This window comes from Marmota marmota, unplaced genomic scaffold (genome assembly GCF_001458135.2).
Source record: "Marmota marmota marmota unplaced genomic scaffold, marMar, whole genome shotgun sequence".
Taxonomy (NCBI): domain Eukaryota; kingdom Metazoa; phylum Chordata; class Mammalia; order Rodentia; family Sciuridae; genus Marmota; species Marmota marmota.
In genome coordinates this window covers 8765492-8788711 of record NW_026000164.1, presented here as the reverse complement: position 1 = coordinate 8788711, position 23220 = coordinate 8765492, and the positions used below count along the sequence as shown (strand labels likewise).

At 39.3% G+C, this 23220-nt stretch overlaps 1 protein-coding gene across 1 annotated transcript; it reads left to right on the top strand.

Annotated features, from left to right (window-relative positions):
- The first annotated feature begins 8756 nt into the window (after window positions 1–8756).
- Window positions 8757–13349, top strand: LOC125611597 (prolactin-inducible protein homolog). The gene is made up of 4 exons (XM_048786651.1): window positions 8757–8875; window positions 9490–9601; window positions 12784–12898; window positions 13141–13349. Exons 1-4 carry the CDS (start codon window positions 8781–8783, stop codon window positions 13260–13262), a joined length of 444 nt encoding a protein of 147 aa, XP_048642608.1. The 5' UTR covers window positions 8757–8780; the 3' UTR covers window positions 13263–13349.
- Window positions 13350–23220: the final 9871 nt, after the last annotated feature.

Sequence of the window (23220 nt, the reverse complement as noted above, 5' to 3'; positions counted from 1 at the left end):
TTTTTTTTTTTTTTTTTTTTTTTTTTTTTTTTTTTTACAGTAGGCACATTGATTTGAGGCCAGGGGTGGCCTCTGGCGTGGGCCCAGGTATTCCTTCCTATCTCCCTGTTTCTTAATTTCTGGCCTATTTGTTGTCATGACCAGGACCTTAGTCAACGCCTTAGTCTGTCTTTTGCTTCTTTCATCCTCCCTTTGCTCCCTTCTCTTCCTCAGTTTCTCTCTTATAGTATACCTTCTTGGCTTCCCTGACTAAATCTCTCAAAGTCATATCTTGTAATCCATCTAAGTGTTGTAACTTTTTTTTTAATATCCAGGGCAGCTTGCCTAATAAAGGCCATCGTGACAGATGTTTTTTTTTGATCCTCTGCCTGAGGATCGAAAGGAGTATATCTCCTATATGTCTCCATAATTCTCTCTAGAAATATAGAGGGAGATTCATCAGGTCCTTGAATAATCTCTCTTACCTTGGCCAAATTAGTTGGTCGCCTAGCGGCCACTTGGAAGCCTACTATTAGAGCCCGGTGATAAGTGGACAGATGCTCCCTACCTTCAAAGGTGTTGGGGTCTCAGTTGGGTCGGTTCAAGGGGAAGCCGGCTTTAATTATGTTGGGAAGTTATGTCGGTTGCCCATCTGGTCTGAGGATACTTTTTTTTTTTAGTTTTCAGGAGGATTCTCTTTCTGTCATGAAGAGAGTCCCTAGGAGTTGTTGGCAGTTATCCCAAGTAGGCTGGTGTGAAAACGCCGGCGAGTTCTTTGAGGTTTTTTTAGCCGGGCTAGCTTTCTCCAGGGGAGGAGGGGTTGTGTGTGCCATGGGGGAGTCATCTGGAGGGCGCTGGGCTGGTTTAGTTTCCTCCAATGGTGGAGAGGCTGAGTCAGCGGCAGGGGAATCACTTAGAGGGTGTTGGGGGTTGGGGGACGAGGGCAGGGGATAAGGAGGGAGAGGAGAGTCCAGTAGAGTCAAATCTTGAGACTCAGGGAGAACAGAGGGTGGAGGAGGAGGAGGAGCAAAGGGTTTGAGAGACAGAATCATGGGGGAAGGAGTAGGAGCGGGGGCAGGGACAAGGAAAGGCTTCACCCATGGAGGAGGAGATTCGCAGAGGTCCTGCCAAGTTAAGATATACGGCTGTTGATCTGGATGGCTATGTGGCCCCGGCTGAAAGACAAAGACAATAACTCTGACTTTTCGAATTAGTGGGAAGTAGAAAGATCCTTCTGGGGGCCATCCAACTCCAAAGGTGGGCCATTCTGAGGCACAGAGAGTCTCTCAGGTCCGGCGTTTTACTGAAAAAGAAAGATTTTGAGCCCTTAAGTGGACTTTGGTCCAGTGATCAAGGGTCAGGGACAGAATGAAAGATACACAAACAGTGAAAGCAATGACACACGACACAGACAAGACAAGACAATAAAGACAGGCAATGGACATCCAACACTGAGACCAGGACTGAGTAGCCAGCAAAACCCGATGGGCTGGCAATACTGAATCAGAAACAAAATATCATTGAGTCAAGGAGACTATTGTTCCTCGATTTTCCGAGTCCTCTGGGGTGTCCCCCAGGGTTGTGGCCTGTGGCTCTGTGACACGTCTGTTAGCCACCGTCGGAGAGAGCTCATGCTTTTTATTGACAGCCATTTTGCCAAGTTCTAACCTGAAACCTGAAACCAGAAACCAGAAAAAGGCGCCTTACTTACCCCGAGAGGAGTCCGTTGGGAGTCTTTCGTCCGCCGCTGCTGGATCTCGGTGGAACCTCCATATGTAAAGGTCGGGCGAGCGTCGGAGGAAGAGACCACCAAGAGACTGTCTCATGCAACAGCAAAGGGTTTATTGGGGGTCCAGCATGCTGGGGCTCAGAGCTCACTTGAATAGAGCAAAGAGCCCTGAGAACAGCTTAAGCAGAGCTTATATACTTTCCTTGGAGAGGGCAGGGAGGGAAATTCATTGACGGGTCAGGGCGAGTGGGCGGTTTGCATGCAACCGAATAAGGGGGTAAGGGAGTACATTCTGCAGTTTGGCAGTTGGGGACAGCACATTCTGGGAACAAGACTAGCAAACAGTTCTCAAGATTATTAACCTTTCAAGACTGCATTATAACTGTGGATGAACACGTAGAAGTCTTGAGCCTTTTTAAAGGCAGTGAGATTCCAAATATTGTGGGGATGTAATCCATCCCCAGGATGTTATGTGAAAGTTGTTGTACAACTAATAAATCAGCCATAAAGGCATCTCGATTATATACAACAATATGGATCACCTGTAAGCATTCCTTCAGATATGCCTTCGACTTCCAACTCTTCATTTTAGCAACAATTTCTCGTTCAATAGTTATTTGGTGTGGCTGGGGTGTGGCTCAATGGTAGAGTGCTCACCTAGCATGTACTAGGCACTGGGTTCAATCCTCAGCACCACATAAATGTAAAATAAAGATATTGTGTCCACCTAAAACTTAAGAATAAATATTTTTTTAAAAAGTTATTTGGCTACTTGTATCTATGAGAAATTTTGAATTATAATTTTGTTTTTGTATAAAGTGGACAAGGCAATATGTAGTCTGTTATCTGTGCTAGTTAGACATACCTGGATTGGTTCTTCCAATCTGTCACTCTCCCTGGAGTGGGTCATTGCTGAAAATTATTTGGACCTTGGGGAATGCGGTCCTGACAGAGGGGTCCCCTCCATCCATTTTTTTGAATTGAATATTGGTCTACTAGGAATAACTCAGTTGGCATTTTAGGGGTTTCTTTGTTCCCTTTTGGGCCATCCCCTCACATGGGTCCATCCCCTCATACAGGGTGGTCCTGTTTGTGCTCTTACCTGATACTGATCATTACATCCATTACACCTGGGATTTCTAAATCTGTGACAACTGTTGGGCCTGTTTTGTATGTTTATATTTTGAAATTGTATTGGGAAGTGCATTTTCACCTGAGTAATAAATGAATGGTCTTGTCTGTCTCAAAGTTTCTGGCCTGTCTTAGGTATTCTATTATGTCATTTATGGTTGTGGCATTAGCTAGTGCTGCTGTTAATGTTAGTTTTAGATGACTTGTGCCTCCCTTGATCATTAAATGTTTTATCTCCTGTTTTATAGGAATAGCTAATAGTGTAGTAGCCTCCTCAGAGTATATCATTACAATAATCCCAATCTTATGACAGTTTAATATACTGGTCGTACTGGCCAAGTATAACTGCATACCAAAGGACGACAGATCCATCATTGACAACAGGTCCACCATTGATCCAAGCTTGGGCTACCCAGCTAAATATGGCATATGACTCAAGGGGTTGATCATTGACTACATTTAATAGTGCATCATGGATTTGTGGGTTGTCTGTGATACCTACTAGGGCTGACATTTCTTGTCCAGAAACCATCACTCTGTTTGCTTCCCTGTTCTAAAGTTTTAGTAAGTATTTGACATTCCTGGTGTCTTTCTGTGCAAATTCACTTCTATATACCTGATTCTCAGTCCTGGTTAAGTCCCTAATTTCAACAGATTGTTCTGCATTTTCAGAGTTCCCTGGAGTAATTATTTTATTTGTAATGACCATATGCATTCCTTAAGTTCCTGGATTTCCATCATGTCTGTAGGAATGAGTTAGTTTTACTTCTTTCAATAATTCTTTTGGCTAGCCTTTTTCCCCTTTGTCTATCTTCATCTATGTCTGATCGTTTTACACAATATTTCAGGTATTTCTTTAGGATCTGCTCGAGCAATTATGGGTTGCATTCCATCAGGGTTTGTTACATTACTTCTACAGTTGTCCCTGTTTGGGAACTTTTCCTGTGTGGCCCTATCTATGCCTCACCATTGATTTGGGGGGGTTAATTTCGTTTTGACCAGAATTTCAATTGGTCTAGTTTTTCCTTAATCCACATCATTTCTGTAACTTAACAGCTATATGCAGTATTACCTTAAACACATGCTTTCTACAATACCATAATATAGTGCTATTGGTATATATACACTTGACAGACATCATTCAATTAATTATTCTGCCTGTCTATATAACCGTTTCACTAACCATTCCCGCATCCAGCCTTACCCTGTCAGGAAGTTGCTTTCACCCCTCCCAGAAGACGGTCTTACCACAGTTTTCCCTGGGGTGCCTTTTGGAGGTGGCTAATAGCAATCATAACTTGGTATATGGTCTTTTCCCCAAGGTTGGACCCCTACCAGAGCCAGTCTTATCACAGTTACACACAGGTATCTTTTGGAATTGATCACTACTCTCTTGGTTCAAGATTGGTACCCCAAGGTATCACTTATATCTAGGCCTTAAGCAATCATAAGCAACCCTGCCAACTACACCAATTGTCCGAGCGACGCTATTAGTAATTACTCAGAGGCAGATTTTCTTCAAATGCAAGCGTATCTTTGACACACAAACAATTAATGCACAGAGTGTTGGGTGTGCTGAAGCACCCCAACAAGCAATTAAGGCACACTAATTAAGCACTACAAGCATTTCACACAATACTTGGGCAACCATAAGCCCCAAAATACCTCCGATGCCAAGCAACTTTAGCCAAAGAGCAAAGTTGTTATTGTCTACTAGTTCTCTCCTGCCGGTGGTTGGACCTCAGGGAATGATGGAGTCAATCCAGGGACAGAGAGCAAAGCACCCATTCTTACTGATATCCTCAGAGCAGCCTCATTGATGTGGTAGAACAGTGTTTTAAATATAGTTCAAAGATGGTGGTGTTTGTTGGTCATTGGTTACACCCAGTGAGAGTCAATGTCCATTGGTCATGTCCAGTGAGATGATGTAATTGCAACAGGACATGTTCTTTGTGTATGTCCATGGAGCTGTGCTACTTATCAATTGTAACCAGTTATTGCTAAGCATGCCTTTGGCCAGTGCCTCTTATAGCTTTCTATTAATTATAATTAGGCCTGACTAAGCATGCCTATGGCTGCTATTCCTTATGGCCAACAACTTAGTGAGTCCCAGCATGTGCCAGCATGTTTATGGCAGATGCTTCTTACATCACCCTACATCAGTCTTTCCATCTTGGTAAAATAAATACTCTCAAATTAACTCAAGAGATACTTAAAGGAAACAATATTTCAAAGACCATCCACCAAATCATCAAAGCCTGAGAGACATGTCAGAGAAATAACCCCCTTAACTCTGCCAAGATGCCCCCAGAATTACAGAAGACAGAATAGTTCCCTGGGGAAGACTGGCAACTTGATTTCACTCACATGCTCAAGAGCAATGGGTTCCAATATTTATTGGTATGGTAGACACTTTTATGGGATGGACTAAGTCCTATCCCTCCCAAATTGAACAGGCAGGAGAAGTAGTCAAAGCCTTATTACAGAAACAATTCTCCAATCTGGGCTGTCCCACAGCCTCCAGAGTGACACTGGAGCAACTTTTAAGGTAGCTGTCCCTCAAGGAATGTCCAAAGCCCTAGGCATAAAATAACACCTCCATTGAGCATGGAGACCTCAATCCTCAGGAAGAGTAAAAAAGACTAATGACATCCTAAAGAGACATCTAAAAAAACTCAAGAAACATACTACTACCCATGGCCTAAGGTGTGTCCCTTGGCCCTACTCAGAATTAGGAACACCCCCAAAACAATAGAACTCAGACCATTTGAGCTCCTATATGGAGGGCCATTTGTAAAAAAAATGATATCCTTAAAGATCAGGAAAGGGCAGATCCAGTGGCCCATGACACAAAGCTAACCAAGTTCCAAGCTAAAATCTGTAAATATCACATATCTGAGCCAATCACTTCTCCTCCTCTATATGAGCCTGCAGATCTAGTTATGACCAAGACCATACCTTCAAATTCCCCAAATTTAGACCCTATTTGGAAAGGACCTTTCCCTATAATCTTATCTACCCCCTCTGCAGTAAAAGTGCTGGGTCAGAGGAACTGGATCCACCACTCTCGGGTTCAAACCTGCCATCCTGAGTCGACTCCCAAAGAGACTTTTCCTTCCCAAGGATCTGAGGAATGACACTTCTGCACATGAGTAGAAGACCTGGAATATCCCTTCCTCAGAGACAATGGTGATATGTAAACTTTTCTTTCTCTCTTTATTTATTACTGTAGACAGTAATAAAGATTGAGCCTAACAATATGCCACTAGGTCACAGAAAGATGATTGCTGGATATGTAAACTGTTACCCGTCTCCAGCACCTCTGGACTGCCTTGGTGGGTATCCCCTTACAATAAAATGACTGTATAAATTTACAATCCTTAATGTTAGAAAAAGGAAGAAAGATCCTCTTTATAAACTGCTTCTCATGCCGATATTAATTTATGGCCTATAAGTCAAACTTTACCACAACTAGGTCATGGAAAGATTTTTCACCTTATAACAGACCAATCTTCAGACTTCTGCCACTGGTAAGTCACATATAGGCCCATGCAATTTCACCCTCCACCATCACCATCACCACCAATTTGTCACAGTGTTGGCTATTTATCTGATTTGGGAGAAATATTTATGGCTTACATACACCATTGGACATCTAACCAAGAAACCCCAGTCTGTTGGGAACAATGTAACCACACCTATGACAAATGGCCGAACATTACTAGAGAATTAGGATGGACCCCAGAGTCACTATGCCAATAAATTGTGATTTTACAAGTCAATGATTGTTTTGGGACTAATTGACTCTCTAGACCTAAAATTATTTGGCCAGCACCCAAAGGGATTCAATGTCTATGTGGAACTAACTTATGGCCCTGGCTTCTTCCAGGCTGGATAGGAAGTTGTACTATGGGGAATCCCTGGATGCAAGGGAGATGGACCCCAAGTATAGAACAGCCAGCAAATCTCCCCAATCTCAGGCATAAATGGGGATGATCTGCTTTTTGTTGGTATGATCATCAAGCTTCACTGTTTCTTATTCCACAAATTGATTTAAAAGATGTAATGTGACATGTGGAGACCCTAAGCAATTATACTTAAATTGCTCTCCATGACATTGAGGTGTTTCTCTCCTTAACACAGAAGTAACATACATGAGGAAAGCCATCTTACAAAACCACATGGCAGGTTGCAGAATCACTTTGGTCAAACAGTCACGTATATATACAGCAATAAATGAGAAATTATACCCCATTTGATTCAAATGTATGATATGTCAAGATCATTGTACTGTCATGTGTAACTAATAAAAATAAAATAAAAATAAATTTAAAAACCTCATGGCTTGAGATGTCCTCACAGCACCCCAAAGAGGTACTTGAGCCATTATTAGAACTGAATGCTGAGGGGAGGGGGGATAGTAGAGGATAGGAAAGGCAGCAGAATACAACAGACACTAGTATGGCAGTATGTAAAAACGTGGATGTGTAACCGATGTGATTCTGCAGTTTGTATACGGGGCCAAAAATGGGAGTTCATAACCCACTTGAATCAAATGTATGAAATATGATATCTCAAGAGCTTTGTAATGTTCTGAACAACTAATAAAAAAAAAGAACTGAATGCTGTGTTCACATACCTGACAACTCTGGCAATATGACTGACATCCTTAAAGATTTACATACTCAAATATAGGCCATGTCCTCACCAGCCTTATCATGGGGACAACGTCTTAATTCTTGGTTCTCTGGTACCTCCTGGTGGAAAACATTGTTCGTTTCTGTTGTCATCATCATACTTGTTGGTATGTTCCTATGCTATGACATTTATTGTTGCATTAATCTTCTTCTAGTACTGATAACTTCTTGTATCTCTTGTAGACCACACATCTCTCAAAAGACCCTCCAGCCTATTGCTTCTCAAACAGATTTTACCACAGACCTCTCCACTGGCTAGCCCAATTTTAAAAAGGGACCTCCAAACTGCTTGCCCCCACACCACCCACTTCCAGCTCCAGGCAGCCAGGGCAATCATTGTCCACTTTCCTTACAGTAGTAAGGAGTTCCTAGATTTGGAGGGGGAAATGAAGCCAAATTGAAAAAAAGGTATTTAGCAAAGACAGATAAATTGGGCCAGATTGAAAAAACAGACCAAACCAGTTTGGGTCTGAAAGGTTGGAGATTGCAGCCAAGAGAGATTGAAATGTTAATGTCCCCAAGAAGCCCAGTCTATACACTTTCCTAAACAATTGTTAATGAACCCACTCCTGAGCACACAGGGAACTGCTAATTAAATTCACTCTGGGCACCTCTTCCTGCAATGATCACTCCACCCTGGCCCCTCCAGCCCACCTGTTACCCACCTTTGGGGTTTCCCACCAGCATCTCCCTATCAGATATATAGCATGAGGGGAAATGAACAAGTTAAGGGGTAAGAATGTACAACAACAAAGAAAACTTTAGATGTATCAAAGAGATAGGACTTCCTCATTGCAGGGATTCTGCCTTTCAGGTCCTCTTCTTTCTCTGGAGAAAATTCTGTTCTCCTATCTTTAAATAAAACTTCTTACTTTCTATTCTATGCTTGCCTCAGTGTGCTTCTTTGGTGTTGGACTTCAACATTTGAGGAAGCTGGACTTGTCAAGGTAACTGTTAACTGGCAATATCAGGAGGTAGGACTACACCTTACTGCAGACACTGAAGGGACAGAACCATGTCCTTAAGCCAGGCAAGGGCCATTCTGAGAAGCTCTGATACTGAGGAAATAAGGAAGAAACAAAGTACAGCTCAACAAGGAAAGTTCATGAGTTGGGAGCAAGATTGGGTGATTCACTTCAAGGACCTACCTGGCAGCTCCTCCTCTTCCTTGATTTACATATAAGAAGTGTGCTGGACACCAGGATCACCACTCCTCTGGGAAGTCACTTTCTGCCTCCTTCAGCATGCGCACTCTCCAGCTGCCACTCAGGGCTGGCCCTGCTGCCCTGCTCCTGATCCTATGCCTGCAACTGGGACTCAACAAAGCTCTGGAAAACCCGTGAGCCAAGCCCTTCCTTCCACAGAGAAACCTTAGGGAGGGCTTCTTTCCTAATCAGGAAATCTATACATCCCTTCCTATAGATTTTTAAAACTTCCTGGGACTCCAGTTCCAAAGAACTAAGTAAATTCTAATTGCTGGACCCTATCCAGAACAAAGAAGGAGGATCTTTCAGGACAGTCATAAAAAGCCAGTGCATGGAGATGTTTGCTCAAGTGATGTGATTCTGTGGCTATGCTGTCTTCTCCTATGGGTGACTCCCCTCTCCCATCCCACAGCAGATAAACAGCAGAACCTGTAGGGTGTTATTAGTAAATGACATGTGGTATTGTACTTGAATCTTCATTTCTTTTTTCTGTTTGTAAACTTGTTCTTTTTGTCAATGGAAATAAAATGGAAACTGATCTATTTTAAGTAGAATTCAGTTGCTTCTTAAAATGAAACTAAGTCCATACACAATATCCAAACCCACCCACAGGCAAAAATTCCTGGGGCTCTAATGCTAAGCAGTTCATCCAAGCTCACCATCTCCCCCCAGCTCTCTGGTGGTTCCAGTCCCCCTGCCAGTCTCATGAGCTAGTCACTGAGTTCTGTGCTTTTTTTTTTCCTCTTAGACCTAGACGGAAGGTGTTGCATTTTCATTTGGATATGCCACGGACAGCAAGGCCAAATGAAGAAGTCAGTGTGAAACTTGAACTTCGAACAGAACTAAGAGAATGCATGGTGGTAAGTACAGGCCTGAGGAGGGACCTCCAGAAAAATCTTACTTCTTATTAGGAACAAAATTGAATTGCTCTCTCTCACTTTTGTGTTGCATGATATACCTAACCTCCTCATAAGTTTTGCTACTTGAGACTCAGAACAATTGTCGGAGCCTGGGGCAGATGACCATTCTCATTTTAGAGATAAGGAAACTCTGATCCCAAGAGGTTTAGGAAAGATGAGAAAGGAGGGTAAGGAGTGAGAAAGAAAAAGAAAAAAGAAGTGAGAAAGAGGGAAAGTAAAAGGAAAACAAAGCCTAAGAGCTGCTGGAGAACCAGTCACAGTTCCTCCAAGGCCCTGAGCATTCCTGGTCTGGGATGGAAGCCTGGACAGAGGGTTCTTGGTAGGACTGATTGCAACCCCATGCAGTAGGGTGAGGCATGGAACAGAAGGACTTGCAGAGCATGGTGCCTCATCTCCGGTGAGCCCTGAGCCAAGTCTGCCTTTCACTCCCCTTCCTCTGCTCTTTTGCTTCAAGTCATCAAAAGTTGGCTCTTGTTCTGGCCCCACCCTCCACTCCACAGATTGTCCTCTTTTTCCCAGTTCAGCATTTCTTGGAGAGAAGTCTAATTTGTAGATTAGACTGCAGTAGAACAGAAGTTCTCGAATCATGATGAGCCTAAAACTCACCTGGCCATCCTGTCAAAGGACAGATTCTGATTCCAAGGTGTAGAGAGAAGCCAGAACTTCTAGATGTCTCAGGAACTCCAGAGCATGCAGAAGCTGTATTCCAAGGACAGTACTTTGAGCAACCTGGGATTAGAGCACTACATCACTCTGTATTTCCCTACAACATGAGTTTCCTGATTTGAATGAGATCTAAGGGACACAAAATTGCTAGCATGAAGATAGCTATTCATGTAAATATATTCTGGAAATATCTTTATTCTTATAAAAGAGTCTTGATCAGAAAGTGCAGAACATTCTAGCTGTTTAGTCAAATTTTTCTATTTGAAGTCCAAAAATCTGAGCCATTTATTCTAATTTGAGTGAAAGGGAACCTGAGTGATAGTTTTCAATTTTGTTATTTGTTTAAGCATAACTAAAAATGAGAATGAGGAAAATGTGTAGAAAATATATGCATAAAATTTTTGTGATAATGGTAATTTCTGGTGGTGATAGACAATGAAAGTCTGTTTCTACCCCTAAAGAAGTGATAGGTGTAATAAAGTGTTTAAATCAATAAAATGACATGTAATGTTATGATCAATAAAATTATGTTTTTAAGCATCTTGTTAGTATAATAAGAGAGAATGACCTTTAAAAACCTACCCAAGTGCAAATAAAAAGAATAAGAAACTCCTTAGAGTGAGTAATTGTGCAAACAGGAAATATCTCAGGTCAAAGGAAATTATATTAGTTTTAGTCAACCAATTTTATTTGTAGATTTCAATCAACAAAAGAATATAACTACAAAAACATCTTTATATTATAATTTATACTTTCAGGAAACTATAATTTATTTATATAAATTTGAAATTTACACCCCCTAATTTTCTATCAATTATAATAATTCTACAACCAAATTTTTGATAAATTGAGATCTTAGGCTCACATTTGTCTATTTTAAAATCAAAGTAGAATAGGTTGTTCCCATAATTTTGTATTTGAAGATAAAGATTATATAAGACTTTAAGGATAAAGAACACTTGTGGTTAACCAAAAGACTTAAGCATTTTTGTATTATGGACCATTTTACTGGTCTTATAAAATATATGAAATAGTTATCAGAAAATTGCTTTTAAATGCATAAAGTGCATTGGATTACATAGAATAGTTATCATATTGAATGAAAACAATAAAAGTTCTGATACAGTGACATATGTGTTTACATGATACATTAGCTGGATTTCTCCATTTAGAATATTAATATACATTTCAAATATTTAGAATATCAAGATACATTTCGTTTTATGAAAACATTGTCTGTAATGGTTGTTGTTGCTCAGCTTGAATAAAGAAGTTCACTAAACTGTGCTGGTCTTTGTCACATGTCATTCATTCATGCTATGCTGGAATTCGACTGGATTCTGATACTTCTGTTGCAATTATACAGTGATAAAATTTCCATTCATGACAATATTGTATTGCAAATGTGATTTTAAAAAAAAACTAAGCAATACAAGTATAGGCTTCTCTAAACATCAAGATCCCCACCTCAGGGGTTCTGAGCAGCATTCCAATGGGAAAAATGTGAAGGATTATTCCAGGTGGAATTGCCAGGTACCTGACCAAGCTTCAGGGATGTGTAGACTGTGGATGTTTCAGTCATACTGATGCAGCCATTTTAATTGCCACCTTTTTGTTCAGGTTGGTGATGAGTACAGGTCATGTTCAAGGTATTTGAATCTATGAACTGTATTTTGTTGCTCCTGGTAAAAAAGTTGCATATGCTATTGAGGCAACGTATAGCATTGAAGAATGCTAATAAAATCTTGGAGAAGTGAAGATACAATTTTTTTTCCACCTGAGTTCACAGACAGAGTATACTCCATCCACAGATCCCTCTGGGTGGATGGGTCTTGGGATACAAATGCTAACTAGACAACTGAAATGGACAGAAGCAATAATTGCAGATACTAAAGCAATCTCAAGCTGAAAGAGGAAAAAAGAACCATCATGGTTCTACTTGCTTATCTAACAGCCAGGCTTGGGATTCCATGGCTGTTTCTACCTGACCATGGAGGAAGTCAGAGGGGAAGGTCTAACTTCTGTCATCCCAGGTCGCAGGATCAGCAGGGCCCTGTCACGTGATGACAACAAGGTCTGACCTTGACATGTACACCTGAGCAGCCAGGATGCTGTCTCACTGGGTCACAGATCAAAACTTCATACAGGTCAATTCCCAAGCTCCAGCTGTTAATCTAAGCAAGCTGCTCTCTGATGAATGGCAGCCCTGGGATGAGCTCTCCTTGCCCTGGGAGTCATAGCATCTTCCTATCCCCTCCTGAGTCTCACACCCACACTTCTCAGACAGGAGATTGAGGACTTGAGGAGAGAAAACTGGAGAACACTGACTGACCCATGAATGGACACCACATAAGTGGGCTCCTGCATGCCTCTAGCCCATCTCCACTTTCTTCTTCTCCGTCTTTCCATCCCCGGCCTGTTCCCTAGACTAACACTGAGTCCTCTTTCCCCACCAGGTTAGAGCTCAACTCAGAAGCAATGTCCGAATGAAGGGTCACTTCAACCAAAAATTCACCGGCTGTCTCTGTGAAGATAATCCATTTACCTTCTTCTGGGACTTTTACAGTAAAAGTAAGTACAAGCTTTGTCCAAGGAAGGAGTTATCCACCCACCAGTGAGGAAGACCAGAAACAAATGTTCAGCACAAGCTCTGGGGGAGGAACGGAGGGGTGGCTGGAAAGGAAGACCCCAGGAGCAGTCTATGAGGACAAAGCCCAGGCTTTAAAAGGGAAACACTACATGAGAAAAACTAAGAAGGGAAATCAATTTGCAAATGATTTAGGGAATATGATCTTTGTCCTCATCTCTTCCAGACACTGCAAAAATTGCAATATTGATTGACGTAATTAATGAGAAAGATATCTGTGATGATATTTCAGTGGTTCCCAACGAAGGAAACCAACAATATATTGTGCGTACCCTGTTCATACATTAATGGAAACCGCTTTTGTGTCCATCAGCACCCATGTGGTTTTCTCCAAGTAAAATTGGCTGGGGTTCCTGTTGAGGTCTGTAAAATAAACTGTTCAAGCTTCTCCATGTTTTGTTGTGTCTTTCCTCCAAAAATCTATCCTGAAAATCCCAGAATACCCAAAATTTCTAGAACCTTAATCATTCAAAGAAACTTTATTAAGGAAATTTATTGCTCTTACCACCCCATACCCATTAAAATAAAGAAGGAAAAAAATAAGCAGGGAAGAAAAGAGCCATTCTCACAGAGAACAAAGGTAGTAACCCCCAAACTCAGAACCAATGAGACACAGAGTCATGATGGGCAGCCAGGTCTCCCTGCTTCTTGGTCTTCCTCACCCCATGGCCTCTAGATCTGCCTTGAGATTCCAGGGGATGGGACTTATGCTGCATGGTGTGAAGCCAGGCTTCTTTTCATCCAGTGACAAAGGACTATGACACTCAGGGACACTGGGTTCCTGTGCGGCCCGCCTGAGGAGCTGAGACATAATACAGGAGGCTGGAACAGAACAAAGGAAGTCCCAGGGAGCTTTATCAGAGAGGGCCAGCAAGTGCTTCCTGAGAGAAGAAGGGGAATGTGAGCAAGTTCTGGGGCATATAATGGGCAGAGGGTACTCTGGCAGATGGAACAGCAAGTCACCAAGACCCCAAAGTATGAAATGGTGGCATGTTCTGGGCAAGTAGCACTTTGAAATTGGCAGAATTGAGTGAGAGCAAGAGGGCTAGAGTGGATTGTGCTGAGGGACCGCAGAAGAATGAGTAGAGACTGAGTGTGTCTGAGCAAGAATGTGGGACCTCGTCTTCCAGGCCAGGGCTCCCAAACAGGTATCAGAATCCAAGACAGGAGTTCTAAAAGAATAAAAGTAGATGTATATGGAAAGGTAGCCTCATCATGGTCTGCCAGGCAAAAATAAGGGAAGAATCTTGACCCAACCAAGTGGTATCCTGATCCTTTCACTGGGAGTTGGGAGTCAAGAGTCAGGAAAGAACCTAGAAAATTTCTGGATTTTCTCACATGACTGCAGACCTATGAGGATGCATAACCACAAAGGGAAACAGGAAAGTTTTGTAGAGTCAGAATAGGGAAGTTTTCTTCTCTGATCTCTGAGCATTCCAGAAAAAGACTTTCCATTACAACTTGGCAGCTCCTTCCAGAAGCTGCCTGAGGCCACCCTAGACACACTGGACTGTTATGTCTACAATACTATCACAAGCACAAGTCCATCTCCCCCTGTCTGCACAAATATGGGGATTCAGCAGTTGATGGCACTGAACTCAGTGCAAGTCATCCCTCGTGGGGCTCACTCGCAATTAGACCAGGGAACACATGTTTCTTCCTCCCCAAATTGAATACTGGAGCCTAAACCAGGGAATAAGGCAAAATCAAACAAACAAAACAAACACACACCAAAAAATTATGGGAGTTGCCATGATTTCTAATTCACATAAACCCTTCATCTGACACACATGGCCATTCACTTGTGGACTGATCATTGGTCCAAGTTCAAGGAATAGCACAAAATTGACATACAGAAAACTTAACTCACTCTTTTATTCTCCCCACCCCAATCTTCTCCCCATTTAATTTTTCTGTGCAAGGACAGTCCCATAAGGCCTGGGGACCTCATAACATTCTATTACAATTGTTACCATTCAGGTGGGTGACACATTTTCCAGTAAAGAAAAAACGAGCCACTTACCTGGCAACAGATGCCAGGAGAGGATAATCACAGGCTGAACACCACTCCTGTTCTGATAGCGAGACTTCTTTAAAATAGAGAAAAGACCCAGGGCTGCCACTCCAAAGGAACTGAATTTTAAACCTAAACAATTGAAAAATTCTTATATAGGGCTGAATTTATTAGCAGTTAACTTCCTTTGATATCTGTATTAAGTAGGATGAGTTTTGGGAGCTAGGAAACAAATTGAGTTATTTTAAAAGAAAATTGGAGTTTTGTGAACTGTGAAAACTATACTTGTTGCTATTGTACCTTCTACAGCTTCTAGAACACTGATTGTCTTGGGACTTAATATTTTTTATTGAATTAGCTTGATAACCCCTCTCCCTAAGGCCATTAGGTTGAGCTGGCAAAAGTCTGTTGGGTGAGGTAGAGAGTAAAACCTTGGTGGTTGGTCTTCAGAAAGTCAGAGAGGTTGTAAGCAGCCTAAAGCCTAAGCAACTCAAAGAAAAAGGCTATAAGGAATATTCACTAAGGTTCGTGTGAAATGTAAATGTTCAGATGAAGCTAAACAGAGTTTTGCTTAGACAAGGCATTCTAAAGTCCTTGATGTGGCGTGTAAGTGACACCCAAGCTCATGACTAAAAGTAGGAAGATCCATAGGAGATTTCATGCTTCATGTATCTGGGTCAATGTCAGAGTTTTCCTCTTTGACCTGAACAACACAATTCACCTGTTCCTAAGTCAACATTCTATTCAGGAAAAGTCTCTGAATACCAGATATATTCCAAACAATGATCCAGGTGAAAAAAGTGTGTGTGTGTGTGTGTGTGTGTGTGTGTATATTGTTTGTTCAGTGTCTGTGTCCTGTCATTTTCCAAGCAGATCACAAAATCTACATACATAAGATATTAGGCTATATCCAGACCAACATTAACCATAATACTATGGAGGTATTGAAAAATAATGCTAATCCATTCATATGTTTTTCAACAATTGCAATATTCTGAGGCTCTTCATTCATAGGGAACAAAGGTAAATTCATAATGTGAGTCATTTTAAAATAATTTGATGTTTGACCCTTTCAGCCAGTCCTACATGTTAGTATAATTTCCATTAATCATCTTTGAAAATAATGACAGATTTCTGACTCTTTAGTTTTTCTGTAAATATATATAATCTTGAAGATGGAGCCATTTCTCTAGTCTTATTGCTTGTTCTGCAAGCAGTGATTATCATATATCATGAATTAATTGGACTAATTAATTCTAGATTCAGGATCCTAAATATGGCCAAAGAATGCATGCTTTTGAGCAAAGTCACATGGTTTAGTCAACTTTGCATTATATCTAGATCATACTGATTTTGTTATTAGTGACTTAAAGTTATACATAATATTGGAGTTCATTTTACATAATCATACATATGTGAAATAAAATTTGCTCAAATTCAGTCTTCAGTACATCTCTTTACCTTTCCTCCTCCTTTCCCCTGTTTTCATTCCTCTACACAAGGGGTCTTTAATTAGTGCCTCATAGATATACATAAAGGTGAAATACCCTATGATATATTCATATATGTACATAGGATAGTTTGGTCCATTTTATTTCACCATTCCTCCTTGTTCCACTCCCTCCTTCTTCTTCCCTCTCTAACCCCTTCCTCTAATCCACTGATCTCTCTTCTATTTTCATGGGATTACCCCCACACACACTTTTTCCCTCTTGTTTTCTTCTAGTTTCCACATATAAGAGAAAATCCTTGACTTCCTGAGTCTGGTTTATTTTATTTAGCATGTTACTTTTGAGTTCCATCCATTTACCAGAAATTGAAATATTTTATTTTTTTTTATGGCTGAATAAAACTCCATTCCTTCCAATTTAACCCCTATTTATTATATGAAGTTTAATACCTTGCACAAAACTCATCTCAAAATGAATCAAAGACCTAGGAATTAGATCAGAAACTCTGTACCTGCTAGAAGAAAATGTAAGCCCAACACTCCAACATGTTGGCTTAGGAACCAACATTTTTAATAAGACTCGTAAAGCACAATAAAGAAAATCAAGAATCAATAAATGGGATGGAATCAAACGAAAAAGTTTCTTCACAGCAAGGTAAACAATAAGAATGAAGAAACAGCCTACAGAATGGGAGAAAATCTTTGCCACCTGCACCTTAGATAGAGTAATATCCAGGATATACAAAGAACTCAATAAAGCTTAATAGCAAAAGAGTTAAATAACCCAATCAATAAATGGGCAAAAGAACTTAACAGACACTTCTCAAAAGAATACATAAGTGAAAAAAATTTGACATCTCTAGCAGTTAGAGAAATGAAAATTAAAACTACTCTGAGATTTCATCTCATTCCAGTCCAAATGGCAATTATAAAAAATACAAGTAACAATAAATGTTGGTGAGAATGGGGGGAAAAGATATTCTTATTCATTGTTGGTGTGACTGCAAACTGATGCAACCACTCTGGAAAGCGGTATGGAGATTACTCAAAAAACTAAGGATTGAAACCATATTTGACCCAGCTATCCAATTCCTTGGTATGTATCCATAGGACTAAAAATCATTATGCTGCAGTGATGCAGGGACATCAAAGTTTTAAGCAGCACAATTCACAATAGCTAAGCTGTGGAGCCAGCCTAGGTGACCCTGATTGGATGAATGGATAAGAAAAAGTGGTGTATATATACATAATGGATTATTACTCATCCATGAAGAATAACTTTATGTCCATTTGCCAGTAATTGGATGGACTCAGACACTATCATGCTAAGTGAAATAAGTTAATTGCAAAAAGCCAAACGTGATAAGGGTGTATTAAGAATTGTAATGAAAAAATAAATAAATATTTTTTTTAAAAAAGCCAAACATTGAGATATGTGAAGGCTAATTCAAATAAAGGGAGGCAGTGAATAGAAATCCAGTAGATGAGTCAAAGGAGAATAAAGGTAAGGGAGTGGGAATAGGAAAAGTAATGAGAATGAAATGAAACAATATAATATTCCTATGTACACATATGAAAATACCACAGTTAATCCCACCATCATGTACATCTACAAGAATGGGGTCCTAATTAGAATAAGATATATTTCATTCTTCTATAATTATATCAAAATGGATTCTACTTTAATGTATAGCTAAAAGGAACTAATAAAATAAAATGTCTTAAAAACTCTATTGTGTATATATACCATAATGTTTATCCATTCATATGTAGGTGGGCACCTGGTCTGGTTCCATATTTGGCTATTGTGAATTGTGGTGCTATAAACATTGGTTTGCATGTGTCACTAAAGCATGCTGATTTTTGTTCTTCTGGATATAATCTGAGGACTGGGATAGCTGAATCCCATGATGGTTCCATTCCTAGTTTTTTTGAGGAATCTCCATGCTGCTTTCCAGAGTGGTGCTATTAATTGTGCTTCCCTAACACACACACACACACACACACACACACACACACACACATCCTTGTTATTACTTATTATTCTTTGTAAAGAAATAAAAGGAAACAGAGGGACAAGATGCAAAGGCAGAAAATGCCAACCAGTCTAAGCGGCCCTGTTTATCTATACCAATAGGTAAATTAGGTCATTAGTGCCATAACTACATTATTGTTTATTGTATCACTAAAGTTGCTTATTCTGCAGTTACAATATGCAATCTTAGGAGCTTTGTGTAGCTCTCAAGAAAGTCCACTGTTTGAAGTTACTGTTAGGCAGGCAGGTCCAGGAGCACAGGAGCTTGGTGAAACATTGTAGTTATCCAGCCAGTAAGTTTCTTTATTCCCAGTAGCTATGTGCCTGAGATCAAGGTCAAGGCTGATAAGATGCTAACACTGAGCCTCCTCATGAAGGACATTACCATAGCAGCTAGGCACTGCACATGTGTTAGGTATCTTACTAGTTCCTGGGAGAAACGGCAGAATAATCTAACTGTGGAAAACAAAATGCCTATTCTCCCCTGGGAGTTTGCTCACCAGAGGAAATTTGCTGTCTTGTACATTTCCATAGTCAGAAGAAATCTTACAATCCTTTGTATTCTTAAAAATTGTCATTCTGACTGGAGTGACACAAAATTTCAATGTAGTTTTGATTTGCATTTTCCTGATTGGAAGAGATATTGAGCATTTACTTATAACCCATTGTTTGGTCATTTGTATTTCTTCTTTTGAGAAGTGTCCTTTTTGCCCATTTATTGATTGGATTATTTGAGGGGGTATTAAGCTTTTTTTAGTTTTTTATATATTCTGGCTATTAATTCCTTGTCTGAGGAGCAGGTGGCAAAGATATTCTTGACTCCATAGGCTCTCTCTCTCCACATTCTTGTTTCCCTTTGTTGTGAAGATGATTTTTAATTTGATGTCAGCCTCCTTACTGATTCTCAGTTTTATTGCTTAAACCTTAGGAGTCTAATTAAAGAGGTTGGTGCCTGTGCCAGTTGGCATGATTTCTTTGTAGAGAGCCTGTTTCCTTCTAGGAGTTGCAAAATTTGGGTCTAATTGCTAGGTCTTTGATCCACTTTCAAAGGACTTATGCAGGCTGAGAGATTAGGATCTAGTTTCATTTGTCTACACATGGATACCCAGTTTTCCCAGAACTTTTTATTAAAAGAACTATCTTTTCTCCAGTGTATGTTTTTGTCACATTTGTCAACTATCCGATAACTGTACCTATGTTGATGTGTCTCTGTGTCTTCTATCATATTACATTTGTCTTCATGTCTATTTTAGGGCGAATACCATTCTGTTTTGGTAACTGTCGCTCTGTAGTATAATTTGTGTTGTAGTTTTGTGATGATTCTAGTGTTACCCTTCTTGTTTAAGATTGCTTTGGCTATTTTGGGTCCCTTTTTTTTCCAAAATGTTTTTCCTAATTCTGTAAAGAATGTCATTGGTATTTTAATGGGAACTGCATTGAATCTGTACAATGTTTTTGGTAGTATGGCCATTTTGATAATATTAATTCTGCTTAGCCATGAACGTGGGAGCTCTTTTTATCTTCTCAGATCTTCTTCAATTTCTTTCTTAAGTGGCCTCTAGTTTTCATTATAGAAGTTGTTTACTGTCTTGGTTACATTTATTCCAAAGTATTTTATTTTATTTTATAAAGTTATTGTGAATGGAATAATCTCCTTAATTTCTTTCTCAGAAGTTCCATTAATGGTGTAGATGAAAAGTATTGATTTGTGTATGTTGATCTTGTATCCTGTTACTATGCTATATTTGTTTTTCAACTCTAGAAGCCATCTGGTGGAATTTTTTGAGTGTTCTATATATAGGATCTTGTCAGCAAACAGATAATTTGACTTCTTCTTTGTGTACCTCTTTAATTTTCTTCTCTTGGCAGATTGCACTGTTTAGAATGTCAAATATTATTTTGAATAGGAATGTTGAGAGTGGACACCTTTGTCTTGTTCCTGATTTTGGAAAAAAAAATGTTTTTGTTTTCATTCCTTTGATATGATACTAACCTTGGGTTTGTCATATGAAGTTTTTACAATGTTGAGGTAAGTTCCTCTTATCCCTAGTTTCTCAAGCATTTTAAACATGAATGGGTGCTAGACTTTGTCAAATGCTGCTTTTGCATCTTTTGAGATAATCATGCAATTCTTGTGATTTATGTGTGAATATCCATTGATTTGCATACGTTGAACAAAACTTGCATCCCTGGGATGAATCCCATTTTATGGTTTTTGTACAGCTTGCTAATATTTTATTAAGGATTTTTGCATCCTTGTTCATCAGGGATACTGGCTTGAAAATGTCTTTTTGGGGGGAGACATGTGGCTTTGGTTTTGTTATCAGGGTTATACTGGCCTCATAGAATGAATTCAATGTTCCCTTCTTTTCTATTTTATGGAATAATTTGAGGAAGGTTGGCATTAGTACTTCTTTAAAGGTCTGGTAAAACTCAGCGGATAATACATCTGTGTCTGGGATTTCCTTTGTTGGAAGACTTTTAACAGCTGCTTCAAAGTTATTGCTTCACATCAGTTGGTTTAAATATTTTATATCCGCATGGTTCACTTTGAGTAAGTCATATGTCACTAGGGATTTCTCAGTGTCTTTAAGATCTTCTAGTTTATTGAAGTATAAATTTTCCAAATTGTTGCTAATAATCCTTTGTATTTTAGAAGCATCTGTAGTTATATCTCCTTTTTCATGTCTAATTTCGTTGATTTGGGTCTTCTCTATTTTTTGGTTAGTTTAGCTAAAGGTTTGTCAATCTTGTTTATTTTTTCAAAGAACTAACTCTTTGTTTCATTTATCTGTTGAATTTTTTATTCTCAATTTTATTAATTTCAGTTCTGATCTTAATTTTTTTCTGTCTTCTGCTGACTTGGTTATTAGTTTGTTCTTTTTCTGGGACCTTGAAGTATAATGGTAATATTTATTTGGTATTTTATTATTCAGGGTTTTCTAGAGGTACAAAACCAGTAGGAGAGATGATTATAAAAAGGAAGCTTATAGATCAGCTTACACCACCAGAAGCTGGACAGTTCACGATCATTATCTGCAAGCTGGAGAACTAGGGGAACCAGTAGCTGTGCAGTCCAAGATGCTGAAGCTTCAGAACAACACGGATCAACAACATGGATCAACAATGGGAACCCGGTCTGGAAACTACCTGGAGAATCACTGACAGAGTCCACTTTGAAAGTGGATTTTAATTGACAATTGTAGTGTGCCTACCATCAAGCAATTACAGCAGCTTTCAAGAACCCATGCAAGAAGAATCAAGCTTGCATCTACTGCAGCTTCCTTGTTCTTTCAACTTTTATTATTCTCTCCAAACCTCCAACCTATTGGATGGTGCTGTGCATGCTGTGGGAGGATCTTCAATTGGACTCATTATCCCACATGCCAGTCATTCCTAACATCACACTCATTGACACACCCAGAAGCCTCTCAATCTTTGGCATCTCTTAAGCCAATCCAGTTGATACTTCAAGTAAAACATTACATGTATCTTTATGTTTTTTAACATAGGAACTCAATGCTAAAAACTTTTCTTTTTGAACAGCATTCATAGTATACCAGAGCTTTTGATATGTTGTATTTTTAATCTCATTTGTTTTTAAAATCTGTCTTTTATTTCTCCCCCTGATTTTCTCTGTGATCCATTCTTCAATCTAACTGTATTATTTAATTTCCAGGTGTTCAAATGGTTTCTGTTTTTTATCTTGTCTGATTTCTAATTTCCTTCTATTACAATTAGAGAGGATGCAAAGAATTTCTCTCTCTCTCTCTCTCTCTCTCTCTCTCTCTCTCTCTTCTTTTGTATTTGCTAAGATTTTTTTGAGCCCTAAATTATTATCTACTTTAGAGAAACTTCCATGTACTGCTGAGAAAAAAGTGAATTCAGTTGTCAATGGATGAATACTCTATAGATGTCTGTTAGGTCCACACTATCTGTCAGATAGTACTTTTTAGTTCTGAAGAGTCTTCATTTAGTTTATGTCTGGATGAACCATGGCAAAAAAAGTGTGTTGAAATTACCCAGTATTATTGTATTTTAGTCTAGTTGGTTCTTTATATGAAGTGTCTTTTTTTTTCTAGGTAGGTGCACAATTTTTTGGAGCATAAGTATTTATAATCAATAAATCTTAATGTTGGATGATTTACCTAACTAGCATAAAGTGACCTTTTTTTATCTCTCCTATTAATTTTTGCTTGATGTCTGCTTTATCTGATAGGAGAATATCTGCTTGCTTTCAGTTTGTATTTGCACAGTATACCATTCCCATCCTTTAGTCCTTGGATATCTTTGCCTATAAGGTTAATCTCTTGTCAGCAACAAATGGTTAGTCTTATTTTAAAATTCAATTTGCCAATATCTGTCTTTTTTGTCAATTTTTTTAGTTGTTGATGGACCTTTATTTATTTATTTGTATGTGGTACTTAGAACCCAGTGCCTTCTGCATGCTAGGCAATCACTCTACCACTGATGAAACCCCAGCCCCAATCTCTGTCTTTTGATTGAAGAGTTTAGACCATTTATATCAATGTTATGATAGACAGATGATTTTTATTTCCTGACACTTTGACTTTTTTCTAATGCTTAATTCAGATTTAATTCTTCTTTAATTGGATCTTCTTCTAGTGTGATTCGTCTGCATGTGGGTTTTCATTTTTATTTTTATTTCTTCTGCATGAAATATTTCAGTGAATGCTTAATAGTACAGGCATGCTGGTTGTGAATTCTATTCCTCTCTACTTATCAT